Here is an 18,427-nt window from a genome sequence, read left to right as displayed (position 1 = left end):
GTGAATATTAGAGGAGAACATTGTGATTAAGAGGTGCCTCCATTGAGTTGCATGTTACAGACGCCTCGTAGATTTACTGTGAGCTGGTTATATATGCCAGATGTGCTCAGAGTGCAAGTTACAGCATTAAGAGTTTACATTAGTTGTTATGATGAGTGCAGTATGGTTCTCAAATCATATTAAAAGGACAGTTCAGGACACATAGTCAGATTTTTATTTCCGACCCAGTACCATGGAGGTGAATACAATTTCTTCTGTCATGTTCACAGTATTAAAGAAAAGACAAATGTTGTGTCTCAAATCGAAGTACTTCTGTACTTACACTTGCTATTTTGAGTGCATTCAAACTGAGAAATAGCCTATGGCGAAATACACTGCCCAGTCCCTGAATGGTGCACTCATAACAGTCAAAAAACTGATTGTGGAACATTGGACACTTCTCATTCTCAATGGCCACCATGTCCCCACATAGCAGAGGGGGTGGGAACACACACATCTCAAACTGAAGCATTGCACATTGTATTTTAGTACAAATTTACCACCCCTATGCTCTTGTCAGATGATAGCCATCAGTTTGTTTATTGGGTTAATTCTGTAATAATGATAGCCTGAATGCTAACGTTAGCTAGCAAGTTATCTAGCAGTGGCCCATTTTATCACTTAGCATTGACCTTATACGAGTTGTGCAGCTATATTATTGTTGCGCAGAGTTACATTGGATGTTTGTGCATGTTAAATTTTCATTCTCACTGTAGAAGATTTTAGTATTAGATGTGCCGTCAGTTGCTTGAGAAGCTGTAAATATTCGCAAAATGCAGCTGCTATCATTAACTCAGTAGATCAGCAGATGAAAGACCTAGCGGGAATCAGCCACAGACATTCATAAATATAAATAAATATAATACAATAAATATAAAGAAACTAAATTAGCAAACAAGCACATATAGCAGGCATATATTTTGGCAAATGACAACTGTTCAAATCTGAGAACTAAACAAGTAAGTACAGAGTGTATGCAGTGTACTTGGCAATCCAAGACACAGCACAGCAGCCATGCTAGCAGCTCTAAGCTCCAGTAAATGCTAAGCATCAGCATGCTAACATGCCCACAATGACGATGCTAACATGCTGATGCTAAGAAGATATAATGTTAACCATGTTCACCATCTTAGTCTAGTATGTTAGCATGCTAACATTGACCAATAAGCGATAAACACAAAGTACAGCTGAGGCTGATTGCCTTTAATTTTGCAGGTATTTGATCATAAAAAAAGTACTGGAAAAATATTTATTTTTAACCTAATAATGAACAAATGGAGGGATCTCCAAAGACACTGCACTTGAGGTTGGACATTTCATGACAGTTAATACAATATTTGTCAAGATATTTCACTCAAAACCACAAATATGAACCTCATGGTGGTGCTAAAGGAAAAGTCTGGCAATCACCAAAGTAATTAAGGTTCATCCTCTGGGGGTCATGAAAGTATGTACAAAATGTCATGGCAATCCATCCAAGAGATATTTCAGTCTGGATTAAAATGATGGATGGACTGACCAACTGACAGACAAACTGATCGCTAGCGTGGCTAAGTAAGACATTGTGGATTTTTGCATTGGACAAATCAACCCTTAAATTCTGTTTACTTGCTATGCAAGAGAATCAAATTTCTAGTGAAATCTGACAAATAAATAATGTGTTGAGAAACACTGCAGCAAATTTAGGGCTACAGATCTTAAATGTGCTCCATCTGAAGGCTGGAAGCTCGTGATAGCTCTCTATGTTCGATATAATGAATCTAATTTACCAGAGAGAATCATCTCTGAAACCGAGCCAACTTGTTCTAGCTATTCAAAATCCGGACGGCAAATGTCTAAATAATTTCAGCTAAAATTTCACCAAATTTCTCTCCTCAAAAGATAAGAAAGTCTGCTGAGTGACATTTCAACAGGCTGTTCCTAACTTACAGCGAGATTGAACTCGCCTGAAGACAATGACAAGCTCCTCTCTGTCTGATGTCACCTCTCATTTCCAGGCCGACTGCTATCTGCTACTGGCTTCTGCCAATAATAGCTCATCAAAACAACACAACCCTTCTTGGCACCAAAATAAAGGCAGCGGTCCACGTCTGTGCCACTCAGTTGTCAATTAAGACTCCTCTTCACACTGACACTTGTGACTTAAAAGAAACAGTCGAGAATGTGATGAATTTGAGACGACAGATGAGAAGGCAGTACGCTGCGTCGCAGTACCATAATGCGCTTGAGATATGGATAACAACTGACACCACTGGCAGGTCTTATGAAGTTTGATTTCATTTGTCAGGCCCCTTCTACTTTGTCTTTTAGCTCGCGCGCTCCTTCACTCTTCAATCATCGTGGTAATAGCTCATTCTGATAGCCTGAAGACACTCACACTTGCTTCCATTTAAAATGCAAAGCCACAAATATAGTCGGTGCTGCTGTGGGCTACACATCAAGATGGCATCACGTGTTGTATCTAATGCTGTACTGTAAATATACATGTCTAATTACATGTGTGGAGCATGTGAACAAAGAAGCTAAATTAACTCGGTTTGAGATGTCCTGGATCTCTCAAATGCACACAGTTTCACAACATGTAAAGGCATACAGATGAACACGTATCATATAAACCCAAACACAAACGACAGAGAAATAACCATCAACCTCGGTATTTGATCACTAAGTAGACAAATGGAGCAGTAAGTGTCCAAGCCTGTCTCGGTGAATACCTTGCATGCTTGTCTCCAGCCGACCACATGACGCTAATTCCTGACTGAAGCGCTCCTCCTGCGTACCCCTAATCCTGCCTGTGAAATGTGACAAGATCATTCTTTAGGCCTACTTTAGTCTGAATAATCTGCCCATCACAGACATTCATCCCGACCTGCACAGTGCTTCCAGTGTCATAACACGCTACCTGTACATTTTCACCCCAGCTTAGGCTCCATAAATTAAATCTAGACAAGTAAATGTGAGGGATCAGCATCGAGTGCTGCATGGGTGTCGATGTGGAGAATTTTGATTTTACACTGACTGTGTGTGGTGTCTGTTTCAGCTAATTTGAGATTAAACAAAGGGTTGCAATGGTTAGTCACCTAATAAAAGAAACTAATCAACAACAGTTTTGATTGATGATAATTTATCAAGCAAAACACTTTAAACATTCTGTGTCCAGCTTCTCAAATGTGAAGATTTGCTGCTTTTTTTTCTTTATTTCCTTGTAACCTGAATATTTTTGGGTTTGGAACTGTTGGTCGGACAAAACAAGCAATTTTAAGAGATCAAATTGGGCTCTAAGAAATCATGATGGGCATTTTTTGCCATTTTTTGACAAAAAATTCATCAATTAATCAAAAGAAGATCCAACAGATTCATTGATAATGAAAATAACACTTAAGGTAATCAAACTTAATGAAATCGATTCACACACAATGGTTCGATGTCGTCAAAAGTCAACATCATTGCACTTCCTTCATTCCTAAAGCTACTAGACAAGTAGATAGAGTACAGCAGGTCTTACAGGAGCTTCTTGAAGTTTCCACAAAGTTCTGAACCACTAATATGGCAGCTGTCAGGTTGAATTGAGCCATCGGTTCCAGTGCTAACAGGGAGGTTAGGTGAAGTTAACTCTTCTCTACAGCATGACTACAACCCGCCAGGATCCTCACCTACCTGATGGCAAGTGGACGACAGCATATAATCTCCATAGGCTTTACTTCCTACTCCTGACCAGCTTTAACTAATTGAGGAGACAACGTGAAAAAGACCCTTCACCGCCGCGATCTTGGCTGCACCTCAACTTTTCTAACTCTCTCCGTCATGCTGCGCTGCCGTCGTCTGACTTCCGGCGAGATAGTGCAAGTTCTCCATGTCAGCTCCGAGTTGAGCTCTTGCAAATGAAGTCAGCGCTACAGTATTTGACACAGATGTGAGGGGGGAGTAAAATATCTTGGGTGTAGTCAAGGGGAATGGGTATGACTTCTAAGTATCTGAAATGTCCTGTCTTAAACACATAATATCCGTAATACTTCCTGACACTTTCTCCTATAACCTCTTATTCTCTGCCAGCTTCTGTGGGGCCCTTTTTTTTCCCTCTCTGGGCGCAGAAGAAAAGCAGTCTATTTTCTTGTCATATTTGGTTGAAAGGCGACTCTCAACTTGGAGTCTAATTTCCTGCACTTTAAAGACGGTCCACATGCAAGGTGCATTACCATGCTATCAAGGTGATGGGAGCAATTTCAAACTGTCAGTCAGTCATGGAAATATCAGAGGGACTTAATGTCTACTGCAACCTGTCAAAGGCTCCTGTGAAGTGGCGGAGAGCGTAATCTGAGTCTTATTCACTCAACACCATTTACTTGTCAGCAGAGCTCACTGTTTTACTCTGAATGGTAGTTCATAATGATGGTATAGCCATATAGATAGCTATTTAAATGAGATCGGTCAAACTGTGGCAGGCTTTAAAATATATATATATATATGTGGGGGGAAAAGAAAATGTACAATATACCTACAGAGAGCAGTTATATTATAAATATCACAGCTTCAGACTGCATCTCATATGATCACACAGTTCTTGCTTCACAGACAGCAGTTAGTTAAGGCTGTTAATTTCCCGATAGACGCACCACTCTGGGTGACACACTGGGGCTGTACTTAACCATTATTAATGTGACAGGCCTCAGTGCAAGGCAAATCAATTAAACAGGAGCAATCACCATAGTCTGGATAACGGCCTTTTAAGACTGTTTTCATGTGACAAGGAGGTCCTCGATCCAGGCCTCTGCACCAGGACCTGACAGGTCAAGAAAGCGGCATGAAACAATAGCACCTTCTAACCATCATCTCCCCTTTTTACCTGTCAGATCCAGTCGGCCTGTCTGGCTGCTGACGTGGCGCGCCCTGCGCCGGCTGCCACAAGGTGAATTTTCATGTCATGTCGAGGGAATTTCTTATTCCATTTGCTCGACATTATAATGCAGCATTTATCGACCATTTTTTTCCCAAGCTATATGTCAAGGGCTTTTGCACCAGAGTTTTCCCCCCAATAGTTTCAGTTACAGGTCCTTCGTGATGTTTTTGATGTACATGTGCGTGTCTAAAGAGATCACAATAATAAGACTGGAGCAGTGACTTACCTTCATGCTGCCCACTGCTGCCTGACGCCTCCAAAGTGTCTGGAAAAGAAAAACAGATATCACAGAAATATTACTTGTACACTCCATTGTGAGGTCAGTTATCATTTCATTCAAGGGTGTAGGTTTTGTTTCAACACTGGGGGGGGGGGGGGGGGGGTACACATATGAAACAGGAGGTTAGGGGTCAAATACTAAGAAGGGCTCAAAATTTGATTCAAAACAGACTGAGCCACAGTATCATACGCACACATTTGTTTAATCAACCCTTTAGTAACATGCAGAGCTGAATTATACAATACACATTATAGAATTATACATTATACAACACAGTCATAATAGCAGCTCCTGTCACTGTGACTCTAATTGCCATTATTTTCAATTTTTAATCAACTCCGATGATAAATTGTGAAGTTGTCTCTCTCTCTTGCTGAACAGGCTAATTACTGCTGTACATAAAATCAAGACTCAAAGTTAAACTAGGTGCTGGAGGCAGGAGGTGGATAATCTCACCCACCAATTTAGCTCGTTTAGATTTTATATGAACCTGAAGAAATCCAAAGAAAACACTTTAAGGAGCAAAACTTTGTCCTTTCAAAAACTAAATAAGATTCTGAGAGCGATTTGGAGTTTTTGCCAGCCTCTGAGGTGTTCACTATTTGTCCAGTGTTTTTGTTTATCAGTTTGTATTTTTCTTTGGCCAAGGACGAGGGTAAAGATAAGGACAGTCAGTGGACCCATAACAAAAGTATAAAAATAAAATAAAAAAGAAAGTTTAGAGGTTTTTAAAGGATCATTACTGAAAATGTGTCTAATAAACACAATTTTCACATTTTTATAAATGGAAAATATCATTTCTAGGGCAGAAAATAAGTAGTTATATGTAATAAAGTCACAAAATAAATGCAATTGTGATCAGTTAAAGTTGCTGGAAAGAATGTAGTTAAACTAGTTACTAAATGTTGGTGATTATAATTGGGTTACATATGAATTCATTTTTTCAGTAAAAAGTATATGTAGAATATAACATTTTGTTGACTTCTTTTGACATAAAATTAATCAAAAAGTAATCAGATGGGAAAAAGTTGCATTACTTCAATGAAGTAACTAAAATAGTTAGATTTTAAAAATGATTCCTGAACTCAGTCTACTCCCCTTTTTTATTTGCAAATGTTTATTTTCTGGCATTTTTTCTTAATTCATGACAAAATGGGAGCTCTGAGGGGCTCTCAAAGGAAAAACACACGTATTAATCCTTTAATTATAATATTAATTCTTAATCTTTAAACGTATAGCCCAGGATAGAGGCTTGTGTTGTGTCTAATCACCTACCTGCCCACCCCTGCTTGTAAATGGCTGTGTTTGCACGGACTCTGGGTGATTCATAAACGTGTCCTTGTGTGAAATACTAGCAGGAGATTTCGAGCTTTCTGTTTAAAAGTAATGAATTACGGCGACGAAAAAAAAATGTGCAGCCATTTAAGGATAAAGCCGAGAATTTGGTGTCTGCCGCGGCGAGCCATCCATCACGTCCACAATAAAGGAGTTTTTGCCTGACGGTCGAAATTTATGGTCGCCCTTCTCTGCCCTAATAACTCAAAGCGCTGTGTCAGAGCCTGACAGCCGTTGCCGAAAACAGCACCCCTGTTATCAATCAAAAAACACTTGCATATGTTTAACTTTCGCCTGATCAGCAAGACATTTATAGGCTATTGAGTAATAAGATAAGTGGGTCTATTTCGATGGGAAGAAATGTGGAAGCTTTAAATGATTAATGGCGGCCACAAAAGGAGGTTTTTTAAGCGCTCTTGGAATAAAAAGAAAGAATTTTTGGCTTGAATGTGGCGGAGATGTGGAGGAATATTTTTAATTTCCAACACAGAAAGAGACTTGAAAAATTACATGCTATTAAATAGATGTCTGCAGCAGAACTGGGGCTCTGTAAAAATGCCTCAGAGCTTATCTCCAATTAAACAAATCGCAGTTTTGAGTTTTACCAGGGCAGGCAGACTAACAGGCCTAAATTATGATGGAGGAGTGAAGGAGAGACACATCACTTCTTCACTCCACTTCTCATGGATTCACTTTACAGTAGTTGACCTGAATATGACTGAGAGGAGGCACACACACACAAAAAACTGCAGACAGCTGACAGATAACTGGCGTGCAGGACAGGGAACTGACAGATGACAGGCTGCGTGATTGAGAGGAGAAAGTTGCAGAAAATGTGAAACATGCCGATGTATATCTGTGCATGTTGGAGGGAATATCTGACCAGAGAGGCCTTCTCTTGGTTATTTTTCTCTTTAGGAGTCAAAAGTTATTCATTAATGAGTCACTGTGGTGCAAAGGCTGCCTGCTCTGTGCAAGAAATTTGCAATAAAAGACAATCAGACGGCTTGAACTCGTGTTTCCTAAATGTATATCACATATGCAAAGAAAATTAGCTCCAAAAGACTTCCTTAAGGGTGGAAAAGGATGTGTAAACGTGCAATGTTTGGCTAGAGGTCTCAGTTCGCCTAACTTCTTACAATAAAAGCATTTTCGGACTCTGTTGTCTGGAATACATTGTGTAAATTAATATGTATCACTTGATATAAAGAGGTTTGGGTCATTATTATCCCCTTGGTCCACCTTCCCCAAAACCACACAGGGTGCAGGGGCGGCGCATGCACCCAGGCGCCAATTACGCAAAGACGCATATAAAAACTCAAAATTAAAAAGCGCTCGGAGTGGGTCAAATGTGATATACACACCCGCGTGAGAGGGAAACGTCACATTCACTCGAGCCTCCGATCACCTCGGGATGTCTTTTTGATTGGGAGGCGGCACAGGCTGTGATCTGCGGACTAATTCACATGCTGCTTGAGGAGGAGGAGGCGGAGTGATCTCTCCTGCCCACTACCCACGTAAACCGAGTCAGCTCTCGGACCCGCAGCCACACTGTCAGAGCGACGCCGGGGATGAAGCAACGCGGCTGTGATACGCACGGATTCATGCTCTCGCACTGCGCGTCTCTTTTAAGGATTTAACATTTTTATCTCCGCCAAAGGCTTTAACCGGCTTGACGTTTGGCTTTATTTACCCTACACATGTATTTCTCAACCATTTCCACGAGAATTGGGTCATGATCACATCGCCCACGGTCTCTGTCCTGAGAAATAGCACGAATCCAGCGTGGGAGAGCGGCTCCTCGGGGGAGAAGGGCGCAGTGAAGATCAGCCGGCCAGCCGTCCACAACTCCGTCTCTCCTGCAGACCCTTCTCGCCAAGCCAGTCGTCTTCCCATAAAGATTTTGAAAATGCTCACCGCTCGGGCAGGACACATTTTACACCCAGAGTATCTTCAGCCTTTGCCGTCTACTCCTATCAGTCCCATCGAGGTAAGCGCTACCGAGGTTTATGGGAAAATGTTTGCGCACACGGGCATCAATTCGCTACATATGAAACTATTTCAATGTGAAATCACGCCCAAAGCTCCCAAACCGATTTTTTCGGGACAAATTTGGTGAATAACTGCCGACAAACATGACTGTATTTAAGGAAAAGCCTCTCCTAATACTGCACAAATGTGATTTTTAGACCTGCTATCCGAGTTAATTTCTTCCATTTTCGGTTTTCAGCGGAGGTGTCGAATTTGGACTCGTTATGAAAATTAATGACCTTGTTGTTGCAAATTGATGCCCGTGTTGTAATGTCATTTTCTCCGTTGTTCAGGCTTATCTTCTATCTCATGTGAATCAGCTCTGTGTGTACGCTCCCTCTTTCAATGCCTCTTAGTTGTTTTGAGTTTCATCCCGAGATAAGTTCATGCGCAATGCGTAAACTACGCGGAACGCTCATGTGTGCGTATTTACCACACAATATAATATGTACAAGTGTGTTTTTGTATTTTATTAACTGTGTTTTGTCTTATTTTTACAGCTGGATGCCAAGAAAAGTCCGCTGGCTCTTTTGGCCCAGACGTGCTCTCAGATAGGCAAACCGGATCCGCCGTCCTCCTCCAAACTGTCCTCCGTGACCTCAAATGGATCTAGTGACAAAGAGACCAAATCCGGTCCGCTGAAAATGAGCGACATCGGAGCCGACGACAAATCCAGCTTCAAACCTTACTCCAAATCGTCGGAGAAGAAGGACACGAGCAGCAGCCTCAGTGGAGATAAAACCAGTTTCCGAGTGCCTAGCGCCACCTGCCAGCCGTTCACCCCCAGAACAGGCAGCCCCAGCTCCTGCACATCAGTCTCTCCACTGCCGGCTGAAGGCAAGGCGGGGGACAAGGAGGAAAAGAAGGAGTCTGATAGCAATAAAAGCAGTACGACTGAAAGTAACGGCAGCCATAGGATAAGTGGAATTACCTCTGATGGCAGCCAACACCAGGAGAACACATCTGGATCCAAGACTCTTACATCAGACTCGCCATCTGTAACCTCATCGTCTTCCTCCGTCCTCGGCTCTGGACTGGTGGCCCCCGTATCCCCCTATAAGCCCGGTCATACAGTTTTCCCCATGCCTCCTGCTGGTATTTCCTATCCTGGAAGTTTAGCGGGTGCCTATGCAGGTTACCCGCAGCCGTTCCTCCCTCATGGAATGACCCTTGACCCCACCAAATCCAGCAGCCAGCTGTTAAGTGCACAGTTTGCTGCTGCCAGCTCGCTGGGATGCAGTAAAGCAGGAACGAGTCCCTTAGCAGGAGCATCCCCGCCGTCTCTAATGTCTGCCAGTTTGTGTCGGGACCCCTACTGCCTGAGCTACCACTGCACAAGCCATTTGTCCGGTGCATCCAGCGCCAATTGCGCACATGACTCTGCGGCGGCTGCTGCTGCGGCCGCCACCGCGCTCAAGTCTGGATACCCGCTCATGTACCCGACGCACCCGTTACACGGCGTGCACACCTCGGCCCCGTCTTTCAGCGGACATCCCTTATATCCATACGGGTTTATGCTGCCCAATGACCCCCTGCCGCACGTGTGCAACTGGGTGTCTGCTAACGGACCTTGTGATAAGCGCTTTTCCTCCTCCGAGGAGCTGCTCAGCCACTTGCGGACTCACACGGCCTTTGCCGGCACGGAGAAGTTGATATCTGGGTACCCGGGGTCGTCTTCTCTCGCCAACGCCGCTGCCGCCGCTGCTATGGCGTGTCACATGCATATGCCTCCTAACGGCAGCCCTGGCAGCCCCAGCACGCTGGCCCTCAGGGGCCCACATCACCCTCTCGGACTGAGCAGCCGCTATCACCCCTATTCAAAGAGCCCGCTGCCAACACCCGGGGCCCCGGTGCCCGTACCCGCGGCCACAGGGGCATATTACTCCCCATACGCCTTGTATGGACAGAGACTGACCACAGCCTCGGCCTTAGGATACCAGTAGAGACAAAGAGTTATACATTTATAAAGGAGATTTAGGCCCAGTGAGTTTTATATTGTACTTCATGCAGGGACTGGATCCATGTGGGGATCAGTGTATTTATTTGCGATAGCTTCAAGCTGACTAAAATAAAAAATAATATAACTTTAAAGACTCAATGTGCATTATTTTACACAGGAGGGAGTACTGGGTTGTGTTTACCTGCTGTGCATCAAGCCTATTTTTGTGCACATTTAAGTGGGACCTTTGTATGGATTTTTCTCTTCATGCTGAATCAAGTCTTGCAAAAGTTATTTTAATTCTGCCTCCCTCAGACGGGTTAGAGGGCCACCGGTGCTGAGTGATTTGACAGGATGATGGACATGGAAAATCAATCAGAGCAGCTTCCTCAGAATTGTTATTGATTTATTTTGTGTGCAGCACAACGTTTCATGAAGCCCATTTCTACCTGGATGGCGTTTTTAAAACTCCAGATAGCTCTGACACTGTTCACAGAGGTCTATTTTTTAATTTTAGACAGGAAGATTTTAAAACAAAAAATACATGTATCATAACACACAGACTGAGCTTTGAAATAAGTCAAACCATCCACTTATTTTTATGTAGTTTTTCTTTCTTTTACTTGGGGGAATTAGTTTGGCTGTGCAATGAGATTGTAGGCTTGTGAGGGGTTTCTCTTGGTTTTTAAATTAAATAATAATTTATTTAATTGGTCCATATTTAGTTTGTGAGGCTGTAGCACACAAATGCATATAAATGTTATATATATTTAAATTTATTGAGGACAGTCATGGCAAAATCTAACTCATTTACTATTATTCATAACCCTAGTTTTGTCTTTTGTGTTTTGGTGTTACCACGAGGCTGAATGGGTTTTACAAAGGGGTGTACAGATAAAGAACTCATTATAAAACTGCAAAAACCGTTGTATGTTTTTATATTTAATACAAGATAATAGTGAGGCTTTTGTAGGGGTGCATATTTTTGTTTTGTTAACTTTACAGTGACAAGAAGCTGAAACGTCTTACAGGCCCTGGTGCCATAGCTACAGTATGTACAGTGTGTGTGTGTGTGTGTGTGTGTGTGTGTGTGTGTGTGTTCAGATGCATTATCCCTGAGGCTCACCAAAACATGCTGAATCGTCTCAATCACGAGGTCGTGGATTATCGTTTCATTAACGAAGACAAACGAGCCACTGATATCAGTGAGGAGCTGGCTGAACAAAGATTTACGATGACACCAGATGTGGGACGTTTCCACAGCTTTTGTGATCGCTGTAATGAAGCCATGAAGCAGAGAGCATGAAATAAAGCGGGGCCTAACTATTTAATCAGCCCCTTTAAAACAAATCAACTAAATCAAGCCAACAGTGTTATTATCCATCCTCAGTAAATCAGGCTGTTCTCCAGCAATAAAATCACCATCATTAACGGTCAGATGTCACATTCATCAAACGCACCCATCCTTCATGCAGATGAGTCCTAAACATAGCTCGGTGATAGATGGTAATAAAGCCCCTAACCCACAATTCAGCACTGCAACCAGTCAGCCATGAAGCCAGCGTAGATCATATGTGACGCATCTTTTTTCATTTACAGCAGCACATCAACAGGATGTGGACAAATGGAATTGAGATCTTTGTACATTAACTTCTTAACATTTTATTGATGTGTGACACTGCAGTGTGGACTCACACATCCTTCTCATGTATGAACAGATAAACCAGGCAATAAATTATTCAGCAGATTTGATTATATAGCATCACTTGCTGGATTATTTTTAATTTACGGACGACATAAAGTCTGTGCACAACAGCAGAGCATCTGTGCTTATGACATGTGGACTAATTTGCTCAGAAAGTAACATTTAATTAGCAGTTCTCGGATTTTATAGCATTAACTTGTCCTCTAATTCTGTTTTTTTTATTTATTAAGAGTAAATTTTCAAGTCACTGATTTTAAAATAAATATAGTTTGTTTCTTTTTTTTTTCTTTTTTTTTTTTTTTTACAGGAAGTCCAACTAAAAATCAGAGACCTGAGAACAAACTACAAACACTGAAGTGACATGAGACAATCTTGTAAAATAGCTATTACACACAAAAGAGAGAAATTTAAACTATGTAAACTAAATAAATATCAGTAAAGAAAACGTAAAGAGCCTCAGATGTCTCTGTAAAACTTTAATCCTATTCAGCATTTATGAGAAACCCCAAAAAGCTTTTAAGAAGTGTTTATAACTTTCTATAATGTAGTTATCATTTATTTCTAATTGCTTGGAGATAGATTTTCGATAAGGGAATGACCTCTGATTTAGTCTGATTCATTCTATATCCAGAAATCTCTGAAAAAGTATCAACAACTAAACTTTTCTGCTGCTGCTTGGGGGCTGCTGGAAACCAACAAGACATCATCTGTGCACAAAAATAATTTGTGTTCTTGTTGGCCTAATAGGACATCTTTAACATTAGGATTTGTACATAATGAGATTACCAGTAGGTCTAAAATAATTGCAAGAATTTGCGGCGACCCTGCCACGTCCTAATTTGAAAGGAGGAGACATTATACTATCAGTCAATACAGTCACCAAATCAGAAGAAACAAATCAATAATGTAGCTGTAAGCAGATATTAAAGTTTATTAATGTAACTGTCTAGCCATACAGTAAGTGGAGGCTGATGTATAAACAGACAGTGAATGACAGTATAGGGAAATATGTCCTCATAGAAAACCTTTACATGATTACACACTGGAAAATGTGTCACATCTGCATATAACTTTATTGTGTATTATAAAACATTTATTTAATGTTTAATGACTGCTTATAAATGCTACCTATGAGGAGTTAAAGTAAAGTGTTCTTAAATAAAGATTTGTTGCCGTCATTCCAGCATTAAGGTGCATAGTACTGGAAACCGTTTTTCCCCAGTTTAGTGTCAGTATAAGTACGTATGTTAAAATCTGTTGTCAGTAATTTGAATTTAACCAAAGGGTAAGAAAACGGTCTTAAAGATGTTGTCAAGTGCAGATACACTGCTGTGGTAAACAATATTAGGGCTGCAACTAACATTTATTTTCATTGTCGATTAATTTGTTGATTATTTTCTCTATTAATCAATTAGTTGTTTGGTCTTGTTTTGTCCATGACCCAAAGATATTCAGTTTACTGTCACAGAGGAGTAAAGAAACCAGAGAATATTCACATTTAAGAAGCTGGAATGAGAGAACTTGAACTTTTTTTTGTCTCAAAAAATTACTTAAACCGGTTATCAAATTAGCTGGCAATTAATTTAACAGTCGAAAACTAATTAATTGTTGCAGCTCTACATAAGCCTACAGTACATGGGGGTTGATGTATAAACAGACAACGAATGAAAATAAATTGAGAAATTATAATTCTTGGCAAACACTGTACATTCATACACACTGGAAAATGTGTCCTTACCTGCTTACGACAATATGATGTGTTATACACCATTTGTAACATGTTTATAAACTTCTTATAAATGCTACGTAGGGTGGTTTAAAGTAAAATGTCTCTCAAGTTAAGATGTGTTGCTATTACTGCAGCAGTAAGATGCATATATGCATAAGAACTTTTATTATAATCTACTGTTATTAGCTTTGAATTTAGTTTTTAAGATAAAAACATCCTTAAAGATGTTGTCAACTCACACAGCACACTCTTATAATTAACAAATTGTAGATGTGCTGCGGTGGTAAATGCTATCCAAAGAAAACTCAGCAGTAATACTGTGCAGTAGACTGTGTAATGTTTTTTTTTTTTAAGTTTTAAAAAGGAGAAACTAATCTACAGCACAAGAAGTTTTAGTTGACGTGCAAGTTGAATTTTGTAGGATTTTTAACATATATTTTCTGTTAAGAGCTTGAGTATAGAAAAAAAATAATTTAATTATGGAGGTCTTGAGGTCATCGGGGGCAGCTGGTGCATCATATGGACAGAGGTAATTGGTACGTCTGTTTATTACATTAACCGCGCTTGACATATATCTATCCTACCATGTTAAAGTCTATCAATCTTTACGTAGTAACAGAGGATGTCTTTCCCACATGTTTGAACGTAAAGTACTGTCAGGACATGAGACAGTGGACGGCTTTGTGACTCCATGTTGAATCACGGTGATGGCCCCACCTGTTCCACTTTGAAGTGCAGCATGAGTAAGACTCATGGCCTTTCACCTGAGGGGGAACAGATCAGCTCAGGCAGACACATTCATGTTAAAAATGGTCACTTTCTCGCAGCTGCACGCCATGTGTTACACTGTCTGTTATGGTTGAAGGTGGTGGATATCATCACTGCCACGCTGAGCTGATGTTCCTCCTCACAACGCCCACAGCCACATGCGGAAATTGGACTTTTCAGAGACCGGTTCATGCATCAAATACATACATCAAGCAGCTTTCAAACACTTATTACACATGTTGTGGCCGGATAATGAATTTAACACCCTTTTGTCAGCAGTATTAATAATCCAATCAAGGGATTTCCCCGTTGTTACATAAACTTTTGCTGCTTTGAATAAATCTCCCTCAGTGCTTATGTACTCTGGAAAGGCAGGCGGATCTCTGTTTACAGAAGCAAGAGGGAAAAAAACGACGACTTTTTGCACGTTCAATCAGCTGAGAAGTGTGTCTTCCATCATCCCAAGAAAACATGGTGGTTTATGTTTGCAGGAGAGAGGCTTTTGCTTCTCCAAACAAGCCCCATATTTATCATCACTCCATCATTTCCTCCCTCTGACAAGCAAAGTAAACGATAGGAATACAGAGTTAAAGCTGGGTTTTACTGAGCCGTTGACCTTTGGAGCTTGTCTTCTTCTACTGAGGCATCATAAAATGAAGGAAGTGGTACACTGAGATTATCCTAATGTGGTTGACTTGTGTGTGTGTGTATTCTGTGTACTCACAATAAAGCGTGTCTTTTTGAGTTACAAGCTGGCCGATGGGAAATGGAGAAAAGGGGAATTTTCCCTCGAAGAGAATCTGTCAACACACAAAGCAAAGCAAAGAGCAACAGTGAGTTAAACAGTGGGCCCTTGTCTTTCAGCACTCAACATGCCCTATAATTTACACACCACTGACAGGGGCCATTTTGAAGTCTGTCATAGGCGGAAAACTTTTTTGTCTCTAAACGTCTTGCTCACAGTGAGTCGACTCCTGCTCGGGTCTGGGTGATTAATGACTTATGGCCTTATTGTGTGGAGGTGGCTAATTACCTACAGGCTGACTGAAGAGACACGCTATGAAAACCCTCCTCTGATAACCCCAGCTTTTTTTCCCCCATCCTAGTCTTGGCATGTGGAAGCTCTTACTGACAAATTTGCAAGAAGCAGGCTAACGTTGAGTAAGATGAATGGCCTCTGAGAACAGTAAACAGCCTTTAATTTAACAGTGTTTAAATGTATGACACACTGGCATTGTGCTTCCACGCTGTTCGTGCTCTCTGGTTGGGAAACGGAGCCAAAGTTCCCCCGCTGTTGGTTTAAAATTAGGCTTGGCATATTCATGGAGGGAGTTTCTGGATGCTCGGGCTGGCAAACATGTGTTCATTGCCTCTTTAAGTTTTCTGCAGTCCCGTCAGGCTGACATCCTGAGACAAAGATAATCAGTTTCTTTAGAAAACGACTCTTACAGGAACAGTGTGTAAGATTTAGGGGGATTAAGTGGCATCTAACGGTGAGGACTGCAGATTGCAACCAGCTGAAACTCATCCCAGTTAAAATTCCTCCTCTGTTAACTTAAGATCCAGAAGGTTTTTACAGGGAGCCGCATTATCCACAGATCTCTTCCTCTCCAAAACAAACAGACCAGGTAATTAAAACCAGTGAAAACACTGCATAAAGCAGTTTTACGTTACAAATCAGTGTTTCTCTGACACTACTCAGCTTATTGCAGATGGCCCACTAGCCCAGCACTGTCTAGCGTGTGCTCACCTTTTCCTCATCGAGATGTCCAGGAGGTTTTTACCAGAGCCGAATTATCCGCAGAGGTCTCTTCCTCTGCAAAACAAACTCACCTAGTGATTTAAACTGGTAAAAGCACTGAATAAAGCAGTTTCACGCAAATCTAATGATTTCTCCGCTGCTGTTTGGCTCATTGGCAATTAGCACCTGCTTATGTGTGCTCACCTTTTCCTCATCCAGATGTCCAGGAGGTTTTTACCAGAGCCAAATTATTCGCAATGGTCTCTTTCCTCCAAAACAATCAGACTAGGTGATTAAAACCAGTAAAAACACGGAATGAATCAGTTTAACATCCCTAAACAGTGTTTATCCAGATGCTGTTCAGCTAGTCGGAAACAGGCAGCTATCTTAGCACCTGCTAATGTGTGCTAACCTTTTTCTGACCCAAACGTTCAGGAAGGTTTTAGTGGGAGCTCAATTATCCACAGATGTCTCCTCTCCAAAACAAACTCACCCAGTGATTTAAACTGGTAAAAACAGTGAATAAAGCAGTTTCACGCACAACTCAGGGTTTCTCCGTTGCTGTTTGGTTCATCGGAGTAGGGCTGCTACCAAAGGACCAGCTAATGTGTGCTCAACTTTTGTGTCTGATAACTTAAAATCCAGACATTCAAGAAATTTTTACTGGAAGATGAATTATCCACAGGTAATTTAAAAGGATAAATACAGTGAATAAAGCGATAAAAGTACGAGGGGCTAGAGCCAGTGTTTTGCTTGTCCATTCTGGGCTACTATGGAACAATTTGGCGGACTCCATGGAAAAGGACCCACTTCATATATAGATATACACAGCTTATTCTAAGGTAACGAAAACACAATAATTCTTATTTTCAGATGATTAGACACTAAGGAAAACATACTTATTGTATTCCATTTCTGCAAATATATCCCCCTAAATCCTACACACTGGACCTTTAAATGCACAGAGAGAATATCTGATACAGTCATAAACAAATACAATTCTTTTGTGGAGCCAGCAGAGGAAGAAGACAAAGAAAATGCTGCACTTTAAGTAAAAACAAGCCAAAGCCACATAAGCTCTTCTTTAAGGTCAGCGGCTCGTTGCACCAGACACACCACTGGCCAGAAATTGTGCAGCCATCCCCTCCACTTTATCTCACCCTCCCTATTATTAGGTTTGTTAACATACTGTATTGCCGTGTTTGCAGTCATGTCGACAGGCTAACTTAATCAAGTTACTATCGAACTTGTGTGCCTCGCCCAGCGCGACAGTTTTAGTGCCAGAATTATTGCCTTGACCTATGAGAGGAAATTAGCTGTGGACACAACTTGGGGACTTTTCTTCCTGGTGAGAAAAAAAAAAAACATATTTACCAGAACAGTGACAATGATGGAAAATAGCAGGGAACAAAAATGTTCCTTCAATAAGGTTGCAAATGAAAAATGCCACGTGGACCCAAAGTGGTGCAAAATGCATAATGCCAGCTGGCAGACCATTACAGGTGATGGACATTTCACTTACCTAAGTCAAATATAACAGACTGCTGTTCATTAATATACAGGAGGGCCTGCAGAATCGAGCCTGCCATCTGGTTAAATCGACAGAGTAATCTACAGCTCGTGATTAGGGCTGAGGAGCAGAGTTTCTCTTTAATCTCTCTCAGCTTTCAAAAAAAAATTCCATCTGCACCATGTGGCACATCATTTTTCTTTAAGACAAATGGACTGTTTTTGTATGATCCAAAATTAGATCAGCAGAAAACAATCAATCTTGTTACAGGCCTGGGAAAAGAATTGAGATTTGGATTCTGTTTTCCCTCCGCTTGTCTTAAGCGTCTCACCTCTCACTTCTCATTGCATGACTGGCTTTGCAGCCATCAGCATTCTTCCCATGATGCTCTCTGCCATCACATGGTGTATACCGGCCCCTGGACTAATGATGAATATGAAAATGTGTCTTAAT

General features: G+C 41.2%; 1 protein-coding gene and 1 long non-coding RNA gene across 2 annotated transcripts in view; one reads left to right on the top strand and one right to left on the bottom strand.

The window, feature by feature from the left end:
* Positions 1 to 18,427, bottom strand: part of LOC125880932 (uncharacterized) — a 138,265-nt gene that overhangs the window by 106,413 nt on the left and 13,425 nt on the right. Inside the window, exons 2-3 of the long non-coding RNA XR_007448171.1 lie at positions 15,448 to 15,523; positions 5,163 to 5,201 (exon numbers count right to left, since the gene is read on the bottom strand). This is a non-coding gene — a long non-coding RNA (uncharacterized LOC125880932). The remainder of the gene's footprint in view (positions 1 to 5,162; positions 5,202 to 15,447; positions 15,524 to 18,427) is intronic.
* LOC125880929 (zinc finger protein 503-like) lies at positions 7,919 to 11,191 on the top strand. The gene is made up of 2 exons (XM_049563768.1): positions 7,919 to 8,541; positions 9,083 to 11,191. The coding sequence occupies exons 1-2, from the start codon at positions 8,287 to 8,289 to the stop codon at positions 10,523 to 10,525; spliced, it is 1,698 nt and encodes a 565-aa protein (XP_049419725.1). The 5' UTR covers positions 7,919 to 8,286; the 3' UTR covers positions 10,526 to 11,191.

The sequence above is a fragment of the Epinephelus fuscoguttatus genome, linkage group LG20 (assembly GCF_011397635.1).
Source record: "Epinephelus fuscoguttatus linkage group LG20, E.fuscoguttatus.final_Chr_v1".
In the NCBI taxonomy this organism is placed as follows: Eukaryota; Metazoa; Chordata; class Actinopteri; order Perciformes; family Serranidae; genus Epinephelus; species Epinephelus fuscoguttatus.
The sequence above is the reverse complement of the archived record's forward strand: the minus strand, read 5'-3'. Positions and strand labels throughout refer to the sequence as shown.